Below are 23,076 nucleotides of genomic sequence, written 5' to 3' on the forward strand. Positions count from 1 at the left end.
ATACTGGTTATGATATGGAATGATGAGACCTGGATTAGTAAGGGATATGACTTTACAGTCAGATGTATATTCCTGTTTCTTTCCTTATAAGTTTGCTGTTTCTTTATTTTGAAATATCTGGTTTATTTATTCCCAGAATATAGCTGATAGATAATCAGAGAGCAAGCATCATTACAGAAAATGTGCAGCACTCAGACACAATTTAAGTGTCCTGAATAACTCCTCTGAAAGTAATAAGTAGGGTTTTCTAATTCATTGTTCTCCAGCCACGTACCTGAATAAAAGTCTGTGTACAATCCTTTCCTGATACCAAATCCTGCACTCTTCTATAAAGTTCTATAGGATATGGACCAATTGGTTTATTCTCCATAGCATCTTCATGTATTTAAGGACATCTATCAAAGGATGAGCACTGAGTGAATGTGCTTTGAGTCCTTTCTGAAAACATTAGGCCATCTCTTCCATAGCAACAAATTTACCATTGCTGTGCTTTAGGAATTAAGCTGCTGCTATCACCTTCTCCTCCCACTCTTCCAGCAGGGAGAAAAATGTCCCACAGATCTTGAGATGAAAGAAGATTGTAACCCTCCACTGCATTTTCTTTCCAAGCAGCAGGAGGGAGAGCAGGTAAACAACTGACATACGGATTGATAGACAAACTCATATTCTGAGTTGGTGCCTCCACTGCTGTGATTATTGCCTCTTGTTGTTGCTGAGAAAGGAAGCATCTCAGAGCCATGATTGGTATTATGAGTATGCCAGCATTTTGACATCTCCATTGGCTCTTGGCCCTTTTCTGGACCTAGTTCAAAGCGTTGGTTTGATTTTCATATTTCTTCATGGCTTTAGACCATAGTACTAGATGGATCTCTTGTCTCCATGTGTGCCTGTGTATTTTTGAGATCATAATGAAAAAAACATTCCTGTGGGCTTTCTTAGGACTAATATGCTGCCAGTGTGTTTGGGCAAAGTGTGTATGTTCCAGGTCTCTTCTATTAAATGTACCTGGAAAGTGTGCCACCTCTGGCTGCTCCTGCCCCCTGTAATAAGCATCCTCTCAGAGATACAGATGGCACCCACTCTCCTGGGTTCTGAAAAGCCCTTAAAGGCTGGTTTTGGTCCTAGGCCTGGGATAAATATGTTGTTGGGGCTGTCGTGCTGTGGGGTTGTTTTTGCTTTTAACTGTTTTAGTTAGAATTAGTTTTTCTAAGCTACCCAGAATCTGCTGGAGTGATAAATTTAAATAAACATAGGCTACAAAAACTGGATAATCAACAGAAGGCAACAAAGTGATGCAGACAACTCTTAACACCAAATTTTTGCAGTCTAGATTTGTAGCTTGCATTCCCCACCAAATAAAATGCCCTCTCCTATTTTGTTATGCTTTTGGCACCGAGTTAATGTCTTATCCAGGGGAGTTATAAATTTTTTGGCAGCAAACCCATAGTCTTTAGATAAGTAGGAACATGCAAAGTATAATTGGGGAAACTAAAGCAGAGTGAGAGTTTACAAATGCAAAGCTGTTCATAACTGAGGCCTTCATGATTCTTCTGATAGTGGTCAATCTATATAATCCATAATATTATCCATATAAATTGATGAAATAAATTCAAGAGGTAGGCAAGCAAGGTAGTAATAGGATAGTTGCAACTGACAAGACACAGTAGAAAAATACTCAGAACTAAGATAAACAGATACAAGAACCATCAGCATTGGATAATGACTTTGCTTATATCTGTTGGAGTGTCTTGAGGGACGACAGCGAGACAGCAGGCACGGTTCAACAACGATTTATTCGGGCAGAGGTCCCGGGCGAAACAGTGCCGGGAATCTCTTGTATTTATAGTAAAGAGGGATAACAACAACAACAATCAAGAACCAATAAACAAGCAAGAATCTCCCGCCAGACTAGGACGCCCAATAAGAAGGAGACCGGCTAAAGGTAGGCGCTGTTGTGATTCAGGGCCAGCCTGTGGGTCTGGCAGCCGGCTCGGATGTCTCGGATGACTCAGACGAGGGGGAGGAGGAGGGTGTTGAAGACGAACTTGCTGATGATGGCTTGGAGGCTTCGCAGAGCCCCCAGCCAGGGCCCTCTTCTCAGCTGCGCGAGCCCGACAGTGCGGATGATGATGACCCACAGCTGGCCCTGTTCAAGGACGCCCGACGCAGGAGGCAGTCAAGCAGGAACAAGCAGAGAAAGGCTGTGGGACTCCTCGGAAGGAGGCACAGGGAGGCCACGCCCTGAACTCTAATAAAGGGAGTGTTTGGGGAAGGGCTGGTTGCTGAAAGCAACCGCTCCGTTTGAGGATCTAAGTTCCGGTATTTTGTTTCTTGTTCTGTTGTTTTGCTTGTGAATTAAACTTGGCAGACGCCTTCCAGCCTCAGTTGTTTTCCAGTCTCTACCGTTTGTACAGGGGTTGCCTTTCTGCAAGGCCGGTAGCAGGCTGGTACAGAACAGGCGCGGCTGGGCGGCTTGTTGCTGGGGCCAGCTGGCAGCTTTGACTTAGGAGACGGAAGGCTCATCCGGAGACACGCTGACCAACTAAGGAAGCGCACACCGCAGGACCGCAGTTTCCGAGCCCAACCGGGCACACTATTTTCCCCAGAGTGGATGTGGGAGTGGGAGGCACAGTTCTTCAGTGGTTCTCCTCCTATCTCCTGGGACGCTCGCAGTCGTTGTTGGCAGGGGGGCAGAGATCGGCCCCTAGGTCTCTCGTTTGTGGAGTTCCTCAGGGGTCGGTTCTCTCGCCTCTCCTGTTCAACATCTACATGAAACCGCTGGGTGAGATCATTCGTGGTTTTGGAGTTGGGTATCATCAATATGCTGATGATACCCAACTTTTCCTTTCGACCCCAAACCACCCCAGTGATGCCCTCGCTGTGATGTCCCGTTGCCTGGAGGCGGTTTGGGTCTGGATGGGGAGGAACAGACTTCAACTCAACCCTGACAAGACTGAGTGGCTGTACATCCCGGCATCCCGGGACATTCAAAATGTTCCATCTCTTTCTATGGGGGGTGAGCTCTTACCCCCCGTGGATAGGGCTTGCAACTTGGGAGTCCTCCTAGATTCACGGCTTACCCTGGAAGATCATATAGTGGCCGTGACTAGGGGGGCTTTCGCCCAGGTTCGCCTGGTGCGCCAGTTGCGGCCCTATCTGGACCGGGATGCCCTGTGTACGGTCACTCATGCGCTCGTGACCTCTCGCCTGGACTACTGTAATGCTCTCTACATGGGGCTTCCCTTGAAGACCACTCGGAGGCTCCAACTGGTACAGAATGCGGCTGCGAGAGTTGTCTTGGGAGTTTCCCGGTGCTCCCATGTTACACCCTTGCTCCGCGAGCTGCATTGGCTACCAGTTGTCTTCCGGGTGAGGTTCAAGGTCTTGGTTATGATCTTTAAGTCCTTACATGGCATGGGTCCGGGTTACCTCGGGGACCACCTGCTGTCGGCGTCAACTTCCCTCCGCCCAGTACGTGCCCACAGAGAGGGCCTCCTCAGGGTGCCACCGATCAGAGAATGCCGACTGGTGGCCCCCAGGGGGAGGGCCTTCTCTGTGGGCACTCCGGCATTATGGAACCAACTGCCGGTGGAGCTCCGGATGACATCAGACCTCCGAACCTTCCGTCGCGGCCTGAAGACCCACTTGTTTGAATTAGCTGGTCTGGCCTGATGGGGGATTATGGGTTTTTTAAATTGGTGTTCTTAGTATTGTATTATTGTTTTTTAACTGGGCATTGGTTTAATTTCTTTTTAACTTTTGTATCATTATTTATATATGCCCTGTGAACCGCCCTGAGTCCCTAGGGAGAAGGGCGGTATACAAATTAAATAAAAACTAAACTAAACTAAACTAAAACTAAGTCGACGAGGTAGGAGACTGGGCCAGTTTGGTCGGAGATCACGCCTTGCAGCCACTTGTCGCCGACCCCGAAGTTCTTTGCCCAAACGGGCTTGCCGGGAGGGAAGACCTTGGCAGACGGTGCGTTGGTTTGTTCGGCGGCTGCCCTGTCGGGGTGCAAACAGTCCAGTTTTGTGACTAGGCGGCGCCCCCATCGGAGTTCGGCCGGAGACTTGCCGGTGGTGGTGCATGGTGTGGAGTGCTGGGCCAGGAGGTATTTCGCCAGTCTGCAGTGCCAGTCGCCGGAGATGATTTTTCTTAGGGCATCTTTGGTCGCCTTCACCATGGCCTCTGCGAGACCGTTCGTGGAGGGGTGAAAGGGCGTGGAGGTGGCGTGCCTAATCAAGTTGGTGTTCTGAACCAGCCCTCTTCTAGCAAACCCCTATTCAAAAAGAAGAGACTGGAGAGCGTCCAAGGCTAAAAGGCTTCTGCCAAGATTTAATTACGCAGTTAACAAAAACACTAGAGCTTGTCTTCTCAAGCGGAAAAGTTGCTTTCAGCAACCAGCCCCTCCCCAAACACTCCTTTTATAGAGAGCTCAGGGCGTGGTCTCCCTGTGCCTCCTCCCGAGGAGTCCCATAGCCTTTCTTTGTTTGTTCCTGCTCGACTGCCTCCTGCGTCGGGCGTCCTTGAACAGGGCCAGCTGTGGGTCATCATCCTCCGCACTCTCGGGCTCACGCAGCTGAGAAGAGGTCCCCGGCTGAGGACTCTGCAAAGCCTCCAAACCATCATCAGCCGGTTCGTCTCCCTCCTCCCCCTCATCTGAGTCCTCCGATACATCGGACCCGGCTGTCGGACCCACCAGCTGGCCCTGAGTCACAACACTATCCCGCACCGCAGGACCCTTCCCCCGGGTCTGCCGATCCGGATGCGGTCGGGATGGGAACTGTTCGTGAAACGCGGTCACCAACGCAGGGGCATGAACGGCGGTCGCGTCTTCCCATGTGAAGTCCTCCGGCTCGTACCCTTTCCACTCGATCAGGTACTGGAAGCGACCTTTCAGCCAGCGGGAATCCCTGATGCTGGCGACCTCGTACTCGGGGGTGCTGCCTCCATCACGAGTTCCTGATGGGGGAGGTTCCGCTTGGCGAAGTGGACAGGCCGGTTGTTCGGGGACCAACAAGGACCGATGGAAGACGGGGTGCACGCGCAGGGAACGTGGCAGAGTTAAACGATAGGCGACCGGATTGATGACGGCCTCGACTGGGAACGGTCCAAGGTAACGGTGGTCCAGCTTCCTCGCCGGCCGAGTGGATGGTAGGTTCCTGGTGGACAGCCAGACCCGATCCCCCACCGATAGTGGAGGCGTATCCCTTCTCGACCGATCGGCGAACCTCTTGTAGTCGGCCTTGGCCTTCTCCAGCTGCCGTCGCACCAACCGATGGATCGCCTGTAACTCCGCCATGAATTCGTTCGCTGCCGGCTCCGGTGAGTCCACGGGAGAAAGGGGGAAAAACCTGGGGTGATAACTCACGTTGGCCAAGAACGGTGTCATCTGCGTGGAGGTGTGCTGCGAGTTATTAAAGGCAAACTCGGCTATGGCCAAATAGTCCACCCAATTGTCCTGCTGCAGGTTAACATAGCAGCGCAGATACTGCTCTAAGATGCCGATGACCTTCTCGGTACCCCCGTCGGTCTGAGGATGATGCGCGGACGAGAGGCAAACCTTAATGTCCAACGCCCGCATCAACTCCTGCCAGAAGCGGGCTGTAAACTGGGCCCCCCTATCGGAGACGACTCTATCGGGAAGGCCGTGCAGCCGGAACACCTGTTGGATGAACATGCGACTAGTGGCGCGAGCTGACGGTAAGCCGCGACAGGGGATGAAGTGCGCCATCTTGGTCAACATGTCCACCACCACAAACACTGTCGTGAAGCCGGAGGATGGGGGTAGATCCGTCAGAAAGTCCATGGACACAGCCCCCCAGGGTCTCTTGGGCGTTGGCAAAGGCTGCAGTAAACCAGGCGGGGCCCCTGTCGCTGACTTGGCCTGCCTGCATGGGACGCAGGAGGTGACATAAGACTGGACATCGTGTCGGACTCGGGGCCACCAGAAAGTACGGGAGACCAGGTTCAGAGTCTTGAACAGGCCAAAATGCCCCGCAGCCGGGTTATCATGACATTGGCTGAGGACGAGTCCCCTGAGTGGCCCTCCTGGAACATAGAGCCGGTCACGATAATACAGGAGTCCATCCGCGACCGACCAAGGCGAATCTGGCCCCACCTCTTCCTTCCGCTGAGCCACCCACGCCTCCTGCTGCTGCGCCTCCCGGATCCGAGCCCGTATATCCACCGGCTCCCGCACCGCAGCAAAAGACTCGACGGGGATCACTGTCCTGGGCGGAAGCTTGTCTTCCACTCGGGTGTACTCGGGCTTCCTGGACAGAGCATCCGCTCTCTGGTTGTGCCCGCTTGGTATGTACCGCACCCGGAAGTCAAACCTCGCAAAGAAGAGGGACCACCGGATCTGGCGTTGATTCAAATTCCGAGCGGTCTGCAGGCTTTCCAGATTCTTGTGGTCCGTCCGGACCTCGATCTGATGCCGCGCCCCCTCCAGATGATGCCTCCAAGCCTCGAACGCCGCCTTGATGGCCAGCAGCTCCTTCTCCCAGATGGTATAGTTGCGCTCCGAGGGGTTCAATTTCCGAGAGTGATACGCGCAAGGGAAAAGGGTACCGCTGGGCGTCGTTGCCTGGAGTAACACGGCCCCAATGGCAATGTCGGAGGCGTCCGCCTCCACGACAAACGGCCGTTGCGGGTCGGGATGTTTCAAGATGGGCTCCTTCATGAAGGCGTCCTTCAAAGCCTGGAACGCCTGTTGTTCGGGGGCGTTCCACTGGAACCGAGTCTTCTTCTGCAGGAGCCGGGTGAGGGGGGCTGTCAAGGCAGCAAAGCCAGGGATGAATGTCCGATAGTAGTTGGCAAATCCAAGGAGTCGCTGAACGTCCTTCACGCGACGCGGGGGTTGCCAACTCTGCAACGACTCGACTTTACTCGACTCCATGGCGATGCCCTCAGGAGAAATGCGGTGACCCAGGAAATCGATGGTCACCTGGTAGAACTGGCACTTCTCCAACTTGGCAAACAGCCGATGTTCCCGGAGGCGCTGCAGGACCTGACGGAGGTGCTGATGATGCGCTTCACGCGACGGGGAGTAAATCAGGATGTCGTCCAGGTAAATCACGACAAACTGGTCCAACAGATCCCGAAAGATATCGTTCATAAAATGCTGAAACACAGCGGGGGCGTTGGTCAGGCCAAACGGCATCACCGTGTACTCGAAATGTCCATAGCGAGTACCAAACGCCGTCTTCCACTCATCACCCGGCCGAACCCTGACGAGGTTGTAAGCTCCACGCAGGTCCAGTTTCGTGAAGATCTTAGCCTCCCGGAGTCGGTCCAAGAGCTCGGGGATGAGGGGCAGCGGGTAGCGGTTACGCACCGTGATGGCGTTGAGTTTCCGGTAGTCAGAGCAAAGCCGTAACTCGCCCGACTTCTTTTTGACGAAAAGCACGGGCGCAGACACTGGCGAAGACGAGGGCCGGATGAAACCGCGAGCCAAATTCTTTGTCAGGAAGTCCCGCAATGCAGCCAACTCGGGCTCCGACATGGAGTACAAACGCCCCACTGGGAGAGGCGCATCAGGGACTAGGTCAATGGAGCAGTCGTAGGGCCTGTGCGGGGGTAATTGGTCCGCCTGTGACTCGCTGAACACGTCAGCAAAGTCGGACAGTTCGGGAGGCAAGGAAACCCCTGGGGAACCCTCCACCTGGCCGGCACAGATATGGCGGGTGTGGTCCACGCACTGCAAACTTGGGAAGGTGACCAAGTTCTGAGACCAATAGATCTGTGGATCATGCGCCCGGAGCCACGCCAGTCCCAAGACCACGGGGAAGTGCAGATCCGAAGTGACGTAAAACTGGATGGCCTCCACATGGGTACTGATGGCCATACACACGGGTTGCGTGGCGGCCGTAATAGGCCCGGACAGGAGCACTCGACCATCGATGGTCTCCACAAGCATGGGCGGATCCACTGGACACTGGGGAACAGCCCATTTGGCCACGAAGGCCGAGTCCATAAAGTTAGTGGTAGCCCCAGAGTCAATTAAGGCATGGACCGGAATCCCCTCTGGCTTGCCAGGAAGGATCAGACGTGCCTCGAAAATCAAATGCCGTGGAGGTTCACAGGCACCGTCGGAACGGCGTCGCTCGGCGTGGTCGTTGTGGGTCGCCCGATCTTTCACACCGTCTAGATCGGGCTCGGGCCGTTTCCCGACAGCAAAGCAGGGGACTTTCTCGGGGCAGGCTTGGTCACTGACGCCCGCTGACGCTTCTTCGGGCAAGAAGCAGCCAAATGTCCAGGGTCCCCACAGTAAAAACACAACCCCCCCGATCGTCGTCTGTCCATTTCCGTCACCGATAGACGGGACCTGGCGGCACCCAGCTCCATTGGCTCCTCCCTCTGGACTGGGGGCTCACGCTCAACAGGAGCGGCAGGGGTCTGTGGGGTAGCACGGCGACTCTTTCGCTGCTGCAGCCGGGCATCGATCCGCAGACAAAGATGGATCAGCCCATTCAGGTCTGAGGGAATGTCCACGCGGGCCAGCTCATCCAACATCTCCTCCGACAAGCCATCCTGGAAGGCATCCACGAGCGCAGCCTCATTCCAGGCGGAATCCTGGCTAAGCAGCCGGAAATCACTGATGTAGGCCTGTAGGGGGCGCTGACCCTGCCTCAAAGCTTTCAGGCGTCGGGTGGCAGTCTGCGCCTTAATTGGGTCCTCATACATGAGGCGCATATGGTCACAAAACCCCCCAAAGTTATCCAACAAAGGGCTAGGCTGTGCCAACAGAGGCGTGCCCCAACGAGCTGCATCCCCCGACAGAAGGCTCAACACGAATCCCACCTTATCTCGGTCAGTGGGGAAATCAGCCGCCCTCACGCTGATAAAAAGCTGGCATTGTCCCAGGAAGGCAGTAAACAGTTCTGGATTACCAGCAAATTTATCCGGCATAGCTATCTGACATTTCCTCCTGGGTGGGGGTGCAGCATGTACCTGAGCTTGCAGTTGTGCCACCTGAGCTGCCAGCAAAGTGAGTTGCTGGGTGAGCTGGGCATTCTCGGCAAGAAGCTGCTCCATCGTAGTAATAAGGGGTGGGAGGCTGAAAGCAAACTGTTCTGAACCAGCCCTCTTCTAGCAAACCCCTATTCAAAAAGAAGAGACTGGAGAGCGTCCAAGGCTAAAAGGCTTCTGCCAAGATTTAATTACGCAGTTAACAAAAACACTAGAGCTTGTCTTCTCAAGCGGAAAAGTTGCTTTCAGCAACCAGCCCCTCCCCAAACACTCCTTTTATAGAGAGCTCAGGGCGTGGTCTCCCTGTGCCTCCTCCCGAGGAGTCCCATAGCCTTTCTTTGTTTGTTCCTGCTCGACTGCCTCCTGCGTCGGGCGTCCTTGAACAGGGCCAGCTGTGGGTCATCATCCTCCGCACTCTCGGGCTCACGCAGCTGAGAAGAGGTCCCCGGCTGAGGACTCTGCAAAGCCTCCAAACCATCATCAGCCGGTTCGTCTCCCTCCTCCCCCTCATCTGAGTCCTCCGATACATCGGACCCGGCTGTCGGACCCACCGGCTGGCCCTGAGTCACAACAGTTGGCCTTGATGAAAACCTGGAAGTCATTAGAGGTGAATTGGGGCCCGTTGTCAGATACGATGACATCAGGCAACCCATGGGTTGCAAATACCCTCCTTAAACCCCTGATTGTGGCGGCTGAGGTTGTGCTGGCCACTGGGATGACCTCGAGCCATTTGGAAAAACTATCTACTATTATTAGAAAATTTTGTCCCTGGAAGGGGCCGGCGTAATCAACATGAATTCGGGACCAGGGTTTTTTTGTCACTTCCCACTTATGGACAGGAATGTGGGGAAGGGGAGGCCTGGTCTGTTGGCACATGTTGCAGGTTGCGACAAAGTGTTCGATGTCTGCATCGAGCCCTGGCCACCACAAGTAGCTGCGGGCGAGGGATTTCATCTTGACCACCCCTGGGTGGCCTTCGTGAAGGGAGGTTAAAACTTGTTGCCTGTGTGGGGCGGGTACTATGACCCGGCTGCCCCAGAGGACGCAGCCGAGGTGAGCTGACAGTTCCAGGCGCCTTAGGAAAAAGGGCTGAAATTCAGGTCCTGGGGATGTGGATTGCCAGCCGGTTTGGACCCAGGTCAGAACCCTGCCCAGGATTTTGTCCTTGGTGGTTGCTGCAGCTATTTCTGTGGCTGATACGGGTTGGTCCGGCAATTCCTGGATGGCCAGGATTTGGCCGGCAGGTGCGGGGTCTGGGTCGAGGTTGGGCAGGGGCAGTCTGCTAAGGCCATCTGCGTGGCCCATTTCCTTGCCTGGTTTATGTTCAATTTTGAAGGAGTATGCTGCTAGGAATGTTGTCCAGCGGAGCATTCTGGGGGATAGAATTTGCGGGGTCAATTTGTCCCAGGTGAAGAGCCCTAGCAGGGGTTTGTGGTCAGTGAAGATTGTAAAGTGGCGGCCGTATAAGTAATCGTGAAATTTCTTCACGCTCACCACCAGTGCTAGGGCTTCCTTGTCAATTTGCGCGTAATTGCGCTCGGCTTTGGACAAGGTCCTGGAGTAATATGCGATGGGCGATTGAGTCCCATCGCTGTGGAGGTGGCTGAGGACAGCGCCTATGCCATAGGGGGAAGCGTCGCAAGCGACACAGAGGGGCATTTTTTCTTTGAAGTGGGTGACAGTGTACTTGCCTGAAAGGAGTTGTTTTAATTGGTTAAAACTGTTTTCGTGGGCTTGAGTCCAGAGCCACTGGGCTCCTTTGTCTAATAGCCTGTGGAGCGGCTCTGCTATGGATGCTTTGTGGGGGAGGAAAGCATGATAGAAGTTTATTAGTCCCCAAAAGGCTTGTAATTCTTCCTTGTTTTTTTTGGGGGGGGGGGTGCTGCCCTGATGGCTTTGACTTTAGAATCCGTGGGGTGGATTCCGTTAGCGTCAATTTTGTACCCCAGGAATTCCGTAGAAGGAACTCCAATGGAGCACTTTTCCTTCTTTAATTTGAGGCCGGCGGTGCGGAATCTTTGAAGCACCTCCCGCAGCCTGTCAGCTAATGTGTCTTCCGTTTCCCCTGCGATGAGCACGTCATCGAAATATGGGCAGACCCCAGGGATTCCCTTAAGAGTCCGCTCCATGGTCTCCTGGAATATTCCAGGTGCTACTGCTATCCCGAACTGCAGGCGGTTCACTTTGAACGCTCCGCGGTGGGTTACAATGGTTTGGGCATTGGCGGTTCGTTCTGAGACTGGTAGCTGCAAGAATGCATGGGCTAAGTCTAATTTGGCAAATATAGAGCCTGCCTGAATAGAAGAAAGCACGTTCCTGACAGCTGGGACTGGGTAGGCGTGGGGGTTCAAAGCCCGGTTCAGGGTGGCTTTATAGTCTGCGCAGAGGCGGACCTCCCCGTTGGGCTTGACAGGGGTGACTATGGGGGTCTCCCAAGTGCCCCCTTCTGTGGGTTCTATGACTCCCAGTCCGATTAGCCTGTCAAGCTCTGCCTCTATCTTAGATTTGAGCGCGAAGGGGACTCTCCTCGCCTTGATCCTGATGGGCATGACTTCTGGGTTTAATTTTAGGTCGATGGGCGGGCCATTGAATTTCCCCAACGACCCGTCAAACACGTCTGCGAATTGTTCGCAGACGGCTTGTAATTGGTGAGGCTGAAAGTGGTTCACGCCCAGGATTTTTATACCAAGGGGTTCGAACCAGTCGAGGCCAATGAGACTGGCTCGTTTACCAGTTGCGATTTGGGCTGTTAATTCCCCCTGGAAATGTTGATAGCTAATGGAGAGCCTCATTTCTCCTTTTAATTTGATAGGGGCGCCCTGGAAATCTGCTAGCAGAATTTTTGAGGGGGTAATAGGAAACCGGCGCCTGCATTGGCGCGCGATCCTTTGTAATGTGTCCCAGGACAGAATGGAGACCGAGGACCCAGAGTCCACCTCCATTTCGCAGGGGATGCCCTAAATCCGAACCTGAATTTTAATTTTGGGGCGGATGAAACTGGTGGTTAGGGGCCCCTGGTCCGTGTTGGTGGTCATGACAGATGACCGCAGGGCCTTCCCTGGCAATTTGGGGGTGGGGATATTACCTTCCGTGGCCGCCTCCAGGTCGTGAAGGGTCTCGCGGCCGGTGCTGCAGCAGGCGGAGCGAATGTGGCCAGTTTTGCCGCAGCCATGGCACTTGGCATTTCGAAATTTGCATGATGCCCTGGCATGGTTGCCACCGCAGCTGGCGCACTTGGAGCGGTTGGTGGTCTCCCTTGAGCCTCCGGACGGACGGTCTGGCCCTTTGTCACCCTCCCGGCGAGTCTGGGGGTTGGTGGGTCTCGGACGGATGGCGTCCACTTCAGTCTTCTGCTCAGTCGTTCCTGGATCGGCACTTCTAGGGCAGTCGTGGTGAACTGACCCCGTGAAGGGATTTCCAGGCGGCAGCGCGTCCTCCGGATGGCTATCTTCATATGCCATAATTTCTATGGTTAATTCAGCCAGGTCCATCGTCGGCTTTGTGACGAGCTTCTTCTGGAGCTTCAAGTTCCGCAGCCCGACGATGACCTGATCCCTTATGCGGTCCTCGAGGTCCGGGAAACGGCAGCGACGGGCCGCTTGTCGGACCGTGGCTTTGAATGCCTTCGCCGATTCGCCTGGTCGCTGGTACTGGCGGGCGAAGTTCAACCGCCAGTACAGCTCAGACCGTCTTGGGGCAAAGTGACGGTTGAGGCGGTCGACCAGCTCGGCATAAGGCACAGAGGCCACCGGAGCAGGGTCGCAGAGTCCAACGGCGACATCATAGACCGCCGGGCCGCTGAGGCAAAGGAGCGCTGCGGCTTTGGGGCGATCCTCGACAATGTTGTTGACGAGGAGGTACCCCTCCACTTGCCCGAGATGCGATTCCCAGCCCTCGGGCTGGGAGACATCAAATTCTCGGACATGCCCAAGATTTGCCATACTGTCAGGGTCCACGGGTCTGCTTGGGGTGGATGCGTGGAGGGCTCTCCCGACCAGCAAGTGACTTCAGCGGTGTCAGCTGGTGGGACGGCTTCCCTCCTTCACTTGTGGCTTCAGCTAGTGACTTCAGCTAACAAGCAGACCCGGATCCCACCTTCGTCGCCAGGTGGAGTGTCTTGAGGGACGACAGCGAGACAGCAGGCACGGTTCAACAACGATTTATTCGGGCAGAGGTCCCGGGCGAAACAGTGCCGGGAATCTCTTATATTTATAGTAAAGAGGGATAACAACAACAACAATCAAGAACCAATAAACAAGCAAGAATCTCCCGCCAGACTAGGACGCCCAATAAGAAGGAGACCGGCTAAAGGTAGGCGCGGCTGGGCGGCTTGTTGCCGGGGCCAGCTGGCAGCTTTGACAGCTCCGGCCGAGCTGCGCATGTGCGGTTCTCTGAAGTTTGACAGCTGTCAGTGCACTGCGCATGCGCGGCAGTTGACAGCTGTCAGAGTCGGCCGGTTTGACAGCTGTCAGTGCACTGCGCATGCGCGGCAGTTTGACAGCTGTCAGAATCGGCCGCTAGCCGCTTGTGTGGGGGGGGAATGCCGCGGCAGCCTTTTGACGACTGTCAACGGCTGCCGTGGATCCCTTATAATTGTGAGGGGGTTGTAGTGTGTGTGAATATGTAACACCTGTCATACTGGGTGTTTTTCCTCAGGTTCAACTTGTGAAAAACTAAACAATCCTGCTCCTACTCTGGGAACTCTATCAAATCCATGGGAATAGTGTGTTAAAGATGCTTCATACTATAGGGCCAGTGTCACCATTGTACATTTGTTACAGAATAATAGATTTGGAAGGGACCTTGGAGGTCTTCTAGTCCAATTCTCTGTTTAGGCAGGAAACCCTATACCATTTCAGACAAATGGTTGTCCAATATCTTCCAGTGTTGGAGCATTCACAACTTCTGGAAGCAAGTTGTTCCACTGATTAATTGTTCTAACAGTCAGGAAATTTCTCCTTAGTTCTTGGTTGCTTCTCTCCTTGATTAGTGTCCATCCATTGCTTCTTGTCTTACCCTCACCTTTGAAGAATAGCTTGACTCCCTCTTCTTTGTGGCAGCCCCTGAGATATTAAAACACTGCTATCACGTTACCCCTCATCCTTCTCTTCATAAAACTAGACATACCAAATTCCAGCAACCGTTCTACATGTTGCAAACTTCAGTTCTATTATACTGTCTGCTGCATTCTCTTTCTCTGCTCCTGTGATACCCACTAGGGCACAGGTCTGCAACCCGCAGCTCCGGAGCCGCATGCGGCTCTTTCAGCCGTCTCCTGCGGCTCCCAGTCCTCTGCCATGTGCAGTCCCAAAAAAAAAAAGTGGGACTAAAAAAGTTCAACCAATCAATTCAAATATGCAGGGTAGGTGCATATCTCGCCTTGGCTCCACTCTTCAAACCCTGTTCTGCGCATGCACGCATGTACGCGAATTTTTTGCGGCTCCCAGTTTTTCCTTTTGTGAGGGAACTGGTTCCGAGTGGCTCTTTCACTGTTTCAGCTTGCTGACCCCTGCACTAGGGTACTAGGAGCTGCCGCATGTCTGCTTCCTTCAACTATTGCTGCTTGTTCCAATGGAAGTGGATACAGCTAGGACCAAAGGAGCCTCATGGACCAATGGAACAAATGCAGATATCTTTTACAGAGTCGGAGCATAGGAACTTAGTCAGCTCCCTCATACAATGCCAGAGCACTAACATAACTAACTTGCATTGTCTATACAAACTGTTAGTTGGTGCCTATGGTTTCAAGCATAAGTCTTTCCCAGTCTAATTAGAAGATGTCAAGGACTCAGCCTAGCCATTCTGTATGTGCCATTTTCTATATTATATTACCAAACTAGCCCACTGTTGCCATTTCTGATAGAAAACAGCTTTGTAGACAAAGGTGTTTTCTATGCTGTCACACTGAACAGTGTGGCCTTAAGTGATCTGAGTTTCCCTCATGGATACTTTCTCGAACTGCAGCAAAAATACTTAACTGCAGAGAAAGACAAGCCAATAGCCCTTTTGTATGTCAAGCTGCTTCGTGGTGTAGAGAGTAAACAGACTGAATCTGGTTAGTAGGGACCCATTTCCTCAGAATTATAAGATTACTGCAATAGAAGAAGAAAACTTTTAGGCCAATTAATTTTGTCAGAGCTTTGAGCAACCTTCTCCATCCTCATAATATTGTTCCTTGGCGAGACGTCTGTACAGATGTGCTTTTCTCTGACCTTTACCACCCCTTTATTCTATTATTTTTTCACTATCTTTCCATTAAGAAAGCAATTGACATTTCAGTACCTGCAGTCCCGAGAAGGTTATGATTTTTCTCTCTTCCCCCTCCTTTCTCCTTCATTCTACTTCTATTTAGCAGGAATTGAAAGGCAATTTGATGGAAGCCCACAATTTCCAAAGTTCAGCAAGTCAGTGTGCAAAGCAGTGGCAGAAATCAGAGCAAATACTGGCGGATGATTATCCCAATGAATCTCTGCAACAGCAGCATGGTTATCAAAAGAAATTGCAAGCAACATGTGCCTGGCCAGAAATGCCTCAAACCATTTTGCCATTAATGAATGGAAAAGTAATAGAGGCTGACCCTACTTCTTTGTCCATTATACATCCATCTCCGGAAAGCAAGGTAATAATCTTTGTTGTTGCACAACTTCATTGAAGGACTTTGTTAAGTGCTATTCTTGTGCACTGCTAGCTCTTCATCCAAGATAGCCATTAATCCATAATTCAATCAATTTCACCCTTTCTCTTTTCAGTTTCCAATAGTGGAGGGTGGGCCACTGGTCCAGGAATATTGGTTCATGTGACACTGAGTAGGATAAACTTCTCTTTACTGTTAATTCCTTCTAAAATAAGATTCTGCTGTTGAAAGAATGCTTGTTTTTCTCAGTTTCACATGTGCATTTTGAGGTCTTTATTTGAGAGAGAGAGAGAGAGAGAGAGAGAGAGAGAGAGAGATTTAAAAACTACAATTGAGAAAGAGAAAGAGAAAAAAAATGTGAAAAAAGAAAGAACCAATAAGTGAATATTAGAGAGATCTACAGTATTATAAAACTGAATGGTCAAGTAAAATATCAAAATAATATAATGTTTGTTCCACATATTTATGTATCTTATTACATTTTAAAATTTTAGTTCTTTATCAAAATCAAATTAATATACAATTATTAAGCTAATAATCGTTTAATAATATTTAAAAAGAAAATGGTAGGTTGAAAGGAAAATTCAACTTTTAGAATTTATTTTATTCCATTATAAAGTATTTACCAAATTTTGCGGGGGGGGGGGGGGGTTAAATGAAAAAATGTTCTGACTTGATCAGGGCATTTTCAATAATTTTTTGAAGAATGAATTGTCTATTTTGGCAATTAATACTGGTATAATATACCACTGAGGAAGTATTTATTTTCTTACTTATTAAATTAAGTGCTTGATGTAATCGCCATCTCAAAATGTCAATCTTGAATAGTAAACACAAGAGTAAAAGCCAAAGGAAAACCTCCAAACAGCAATGAACAAGCATATAAATTCAATAAAATAAATAAATAAATAAATAAATAAATAAATAAATAAATAAATAAATATTATATTAATTTATTTGAAGTGCAGTATTCACCATAAACCTAATATTTTTCTTCCATTGAAATTCCCATTGCTGTATTGCTGCATTCGCCAGCAATGGGAATTTCAAGGGAATAAAAATACCTGGTTCCTCAACATAGTCCCCTGTTTGTATTTTAGGCCTTGGTACCTTGTTTTTGTTCAGCAAGGTATAGACATTCCAGGTTCCAAAAATGTTTTTTTTTTATTCTTGACCGCTATGGTGATCTTCTAAACACAGTTAATTAGCCAGATGTTGATGTGGGGCAGGCAATGTTTAGGATATTTTTTCTAAGCCTATGCTGACTCAGCTATGCTGACTCAGGAATTCTGGGAGTTGAAGTCCATGAGTCATAAAAGAGCCGAGGTTGCCTACCCCTGCACTAGAGGTACTACCCCTCCCTGAGCACCCCATACACTCCTTGGCTAACTAACTGCATCATTATTGTTTCTAAAATACTGTATCAGCAATATAATAGGTATGTTTTAAGCTATGGCTTTGATTAATATAACTATTAATATATTAATAGGAAGACCAAACATTAACAATCACATCTCATTAATATAATCATTAACTGGAATCTTTGAATTAGTAGATAAGTTCTTTGTTTCTGCCTTTGATTTTTGATTCATTTAGATGGAATTTTCCCACTGAATCCTTATTTCTCTTTTCTATACTCCTCAGTTTCATTATGGGATCTCTTAAAAGCAAGTCTAAATGTAGTTGCTTAAATTGATACAACTGTTGTAATAGCACAATCACAAAAGATGGTAATACAGCATGCATGTATATTGCCGAATTTCACATTTTTTTCTTTTCTTTTTTTGTTAATGTTATTCTTGTCACCTGAACTTGGCTTTTAATTTCTATTATAAATGCATTGTTGTTGCTGTTGTAGGACTGAACCAGAAACTTTTTTTTCTTTTTTGTAACTACGTGAGCTCTTTTGAGGAACCGTAGTTAAAAACACAAAATGAAACCTGGCAGCTTAGAACCTGGGAGCATGTGGCTTGTGCCCAATTCACTTGGGCAAAATGGGATTATGGACCTTAAGCAGCTCTTCTTCCATTGATCTCAGAGTTTATAAATGTTATGCCTTCTTGGGCTAGTTAAGGGACTCCACAACTTCTTTGTTCCAGATTATGAAGAATGTCTGAAAGACATGCTAATCTGGCATAAAATTAGTACCAACATGATTTTGACAGACTCTAGGAATTTGGGCAGAAAATTACTACACTAATAATAACCAGAACAATGAATAAAGCAGAGAGGATGTGTCCAGCAAGATTTGTACTTGATACCTTTTTTCTTCAATTAAATAATCTGGATGATTTATATAGGAGTAATTATTTGTTCTATGGATTACAATTACCTGTTTGGCTTTCCCAGCAGAGTTATCCTGAAGACCAAGCAATTGCTGAGTATGCTGAGATGGAACAAAAGCTCAACAAAGTGAAAATCTGGACTGCAGAGTTAGATATTGTATTAATGAAAGATCAACTGAAAGAAATAGAGGTATGGAAACAATACATTCATTGGCATGGCTATAAGCATTCTGTTAGTCCCTATCATATTTTTATCCTCCTACTCATTTGCTCTGGCACATGAGACCTTCATAGCTATTTCTGGGTAGTGCAATCCCATGCCATTGAATACATGGAACATTTTAACAACATAAACAGGATAATAACACAAATGGTTCCACCAATTGCATCCTTCTGCCTAAAATAGCATAGGAGTAGCTTCAGTGAGTGACCTCGCCTACAATAGTGCTTAAAAGTCTGTGAACCCATTTGAACTTTCAACATTTATGCATAAATATGACCCAAAATATGATCTGTTCTCCACACAAGTCCTAAAAATAGAAAATGCAGTTAAACAAATGAATTGAAATTTTGTACTTGTTCCTTTATGAGAAATTGATCCAAAGCTACATGTCTATGTGTGGCAGGAGAAATAGGGTATATAGGGAGATGTCCTTTCCGCTTAAACTTTTAAGAAGGGGATAGAAAATATCATGGACAATATGGAGGAAATGGTCATCATGAGCTGAATGTACTACAGAGGGCATTTTGCCCAAATCCCCTTAAGCAGCTTCACTGGCCTTGGTGCCCTAGATGTGGACTTTTGGGAAGAATTTGACCATTTGTAGTTAGAAATACAAAGTATGGTAAATAGATATTTAATTTGATTCAGAAAGACATACAAATGAAAACAATCCCTTCAAAAACAAACAAGACAAGACCCATCTACCCTCTCTGATTTTCTTTCATAGGATTTGCATCTGCAGCTAGAAAAGAAGAAAGCTCAAGCTTTGTCAGTGTGGCCAGAACATTCAACTGTGGCAGAAGGAAGTAAGCCAGACCAGCAGGATGCCTGCAGTGTTACTTCTTCCAGTTGGGACAGACTCCTGCAAGAATTAATAACTGTTAAAGAGGCCAAGCAGAATCAGTTTAATTTACTCAATCGCTACCATGAATGTCTTGCTACTGTTCAGTCTTCAATGAAACATTTATCAGCAGAAAAAGAAAACATATATACGTAAGTTCCTGGACCAAGTTTCTTCATCACTTGGATCTGATATAATTCACTTAATTCAGAGTTACACCATAGAGATGAACCTTTTTAATTTCTTTTGTAATTTGTTACATTCCGAAAGGCTTGGAATAGACATAGAATAATATGGTTTATACACAATGCTGAGCCATAAATATTTGAACCACCCTATTATGGTTTAATAAACCAACATAAGATAGGAATGAATAAGCATTGTAGTTGTGACAATTATTGCTATGGTATTATTTATATATAATATCCCTCCTTTGAATGGTTCTGATTATATTTAAAACCATACATATTCATCCTTAGTAATTACATCCAATGTATGGTGGACCTTCAATGAAATTTACTATATATGAAATATGGTTCAATGTACCTAATTACTGATTGCATGTTGATTAAATTGACTTTACAAAAAAATTAAAGCTAGTTGTACCTATTTTTCTATTGCAGAAGGGGACCTGTGGAAGACATAGTTCTTCTAGAGAATTTGAATAAATTGTTGGCTTCTGTACAGAACAAAAATAGTCTTTTAAACAAGCTGAAAACTGAGCAAGAAAATCTATCTAGACATCTATCCATTCTGGACAGAGAATTAATACAAAGCCAGGTGGATCAAGCTGAGCAGTGGTGGAAACAAATGGGCGACTGCCTTCAAAAGAAACAGTTCTGTGTTGTAGCAGAAGTGGATGAGTTTAAGCTTTTCATGGACAAAGCACAGGAACTCCAAAGATGTTTGCAACAGCAACATGATTTGCAAGTAGGCCTGAGTACTCTTGGTACAGAAGAGCATTCATGCCCTATACTGATTCCTTTAGAACTGCGCATCCTTAAACAAAACATTTCTTTGTTAAAAAGAAATGCAGAAGTACAGATGAAAAGAATGTGGAGCAATCCAGGAAAAATAGCCTTAGAGAACACAGTAAATAGTCTTCAGAGCCAGGTAGAAGAACTGGAGCAAATGACTCCTAAAGAGAATGTCCAGATATCTGACAGTCATCCCCAGACATACGAAATAAGAAAAGAGATAGAAGATGCCATTTTGGGGAACAATTTTTTAATGCACTATCTTGATGAAAGGGCAGCACTTTTTCCAGATGATCTTCTCTCACAAATTAAATGTTGTAAGGCTGTAATCAGTGATGCTAAAGAAAAGGAGCCAACTTTTATAAGGCTAGCAGATGAAGCCCAGCATGTTGCTTCTCACATGCCATCAAAGGAGAATTCTACACTTAGCATCCTTGCACATAAGTTGCAAACTGGTTACCAATTCCTTATTTTGAAATCATCTCAGAAGTTACAGCAGCTGGAATCTCAGCTTGGAAAAAGAGAAACACTTTTTGCAAATATAGAGAAATTTGATGCACAACTTCAGAAGATCATGACAATGTCTAGCTTAGATATTGATAAAACAAATATAAAGTCTGAGTTTGACCACATGCAGAATCTTTTAGAAAAGACTCCCAAGAAGCTTCAGTATATGGAAGCCCTTGTAGATTCAAATTGCAACAATTCATCTGAAGGTTTAAATGCTTTTGAGCAACTGTTTTTAAATGATTGTTTGAGAAGTCTGAAAAATAGAGCAAACAGGGTCCATAGGGTAATTCAAATTAAGGGTCGTTTAGTACAACACAAAATGGGTGCCTATAAAAAATTCTCAGAAGAGATAAGGGCCTTGCAACAGGATCTTAGCAATCTTCATTTTGATGAGCTGGAACTAAGTCCAGAGGAATTACTGTCTAAGAATCAAGAGATAAAAGATAAACTGAATATGTTTAAAGAGAGAACTTTTGCCATCCAGTCACATTTATCATACTTAGACCAATACCAGGAGATTTGGAAATGGCTGGATCTGAAATGGGATACGTCACTTCTTGATGAACTGAAAGATCAGTTCTGCAAAGCAAAGGATAACCTTTACAAGAAAAGTAAATGCCTGAAGAATTTATTTGCAGAATATGACAGGCATCAGATAGTCCTAAGTGAGATTGAGGCTATAATATCTTGTATTCAGAAAGAGTGTGGTGATTTAAAAGCTCGTACCAATTCAACTTCTGAAGCCAGTCTGATATCAGGAAAAAAACTGATGTGGAGAGTTGAACATGCCAAATATATAACTCAGGAAGCATTCAAGCTATTCAAGAAAAATAAGACTTTGAGTGCCTCTCTCAAAAAGGCCAACATGCAGCAAATAAAGTCCTTCAATACAAAAATAGATGGGCTGGAACAAATGATCCATTCTATGATAGCTAATCAAGAAATATGCAAGTACAAACACGGTTTTCAGAGTAAGCTGGGCCACAGCTTAAGGACTTTAAAGCAGATTCAGTCTGAGCTCCAGCAGCCTGTCCTACTTGGCTTGAAAATTCAAATGATTCCCTATGAAATGATGTATTGCAAAGTGCTTAAAGCTGCTATAGAGGCAGAAATTCATGCTGCTGAAGATATAATAACTAAAGAGAAATCATCTACAAAACAAGCACGTCTCCATTCTGAGAGTTTAGATAAAGAATTAGAGGAGTTCCAAAATCTGAAAATACAGCTGAAAGCAGACTTTGCTAAACATACAGTAAGTACATCTGGCAGTTTTGTTTCTTTGTAAACAACTTCGCAATCTCTGGTTGCTTCCACATAAGGATTAATTATGAAATATGATGGTTTCTTCATCTATATTTTACATGATATGCATTTAACAGTTTTTACTTCTAGATTTTGAATGACCTCCGTTCATTCCGCCGGGACCTGAAGACCTGGCTCTTCGAGCTCTCTGGCCCAGGCTGAGAATTTTAATTTTAATTTTAATTGGGGGTTTTTTACTTTTTCAGGGACTGTTGTAATTATTTTTAATTGTTTTTAACTTTTGTATTTCTTGTTTTAAATTACCCTGTAAACCGCCCTGAGTCCTTCAGGAAAAGGAGGTATATAAATCCAATTAAATAAAAAAATAAAAAAAATAAATTTTGTAAGTTCTCTTCCCCCCCTTTCTCTCCCTCCCCTCCTCTCAAGATAGATTAATAATGCCTCACTTCCTCTTGCATCAATTAAGTTATACTAAAAGAAATTGAAATTTTTTAAAAGACTGGGGATACTACTAAAACAATTAAAAGGAATTTGTAATTTAATGTAATAAAATCTCCTGTGGAATCCTTGGAACTCTCTGAGCTTGTTTTTTTCCTTGCAGATGTTTCATTACCCAACTAAGTAACATCTCAGTGCTGAGTATTGCATTACATTGCAGTATAAAATGTCCTTTATTAAAAGCTTATATTTTTGACAGTGCTCGCATTTTTGACAATGATTGTAGTGACTATCTTGATACTTCTCAATGCTTTTACTCTGACATACAGTAGGTACAGTAACAAAATATTCATATCCATGACTGTTAATGGCTTGCCATCCAAAGGACTGGTGTCTTTTCTATGACCCTGCCAGTTTATTGAGATGTTTGATGGATTTGTAGAAGTTGATAGCTGTTATGGACAAGTCCATTTGCCATTTGGCACTTGACTTTGGAATGTCTTTCTCGCTGCCAGTCTCCAAAAATTTTGGGACACATGAACATTTTTATTTAGAATAATATATGATGGGTTTTAATAATAAAAGCTTTTGGGTGCTTCTTTGATAATAGATATTTGGTTCAGATTTATATGTATTTTAATAAAATGTTATTCAACTTGTTTTCTATGTGAACTAAACTGCCTTTAACAAAATTGATAATTCTGATAATTTTCTCCTGACCAAATTTGTCAGCCTTCCATTGTTCAAATAAATATTTTCTGCATTTATTAAATGCCAATTTAAAATGGCAAAAAATTAAAGTTGGTTAAAAACATTTAAAAACAATATGGAGGCTAATAAAAATATTTACAAACTAACTATACATTTAATAATAATCATGCAAGTTAAAAACAAATAACAGCTGATGAGTGAAATATGCAGCAGAACCT

The 23,076-nt window shown here is 46.8% G+C and overlaps 1 protein-coding gene across 13 annotated transcripts in view; it reads left to right on the forward strand.

Moving 5' to 3' along the window:
* SYNE2 (spectrin repeat containing nuclear envelope protein 2) overlaps positions 1–23,076 on the forward strand; it is a 252,931-nt gene that overhangs the window by 98,614 nt on the left and 131,241 nt on the right. For 6 of the 13 annotated variants that reach the window (XM_081313270.1, XM_081313260.1, XM_081313271.1 and 3 more), the window contains exons 45-49: positions 538–627; positions 15,329–15,595; positions 17,960–18,085; positions 18,846–19,111; positions 19,583–21,698. In XM_081313270.1, coding sequence (XP_081169396.1) covers positions 538–627; positions 15,329–15,595; positions 17,960–18,085; positions 18,846–19,111; positions 19,583–21,698 — 2,865 coding nt within the window. The remainder of the gene's footprint in view (positions 1–537; positions 628–15,328; positions 15,596–17,959; positions 18,086–18,845; positions 19,112–19,582; positions 21,699–23,076) is intronic. The other 7 variants (XM_081313267.1, XM_081313265.1, XM_081313266.1 and 4 more) reach the window with 7 other exon arrangements.

The sequence above is a fragment of the Vipera berus genome (genome assembly GCF_964194415.1).
Source record: "Vipera berus genome assembly, chromosome: 1".
In the NCBI taxonomy this organism is placed as follows: Eukaryota; Metazoa; Chordata; class Lepidosauria; order Squamata; family Viperidae; genus Vipera; species Vipera berus.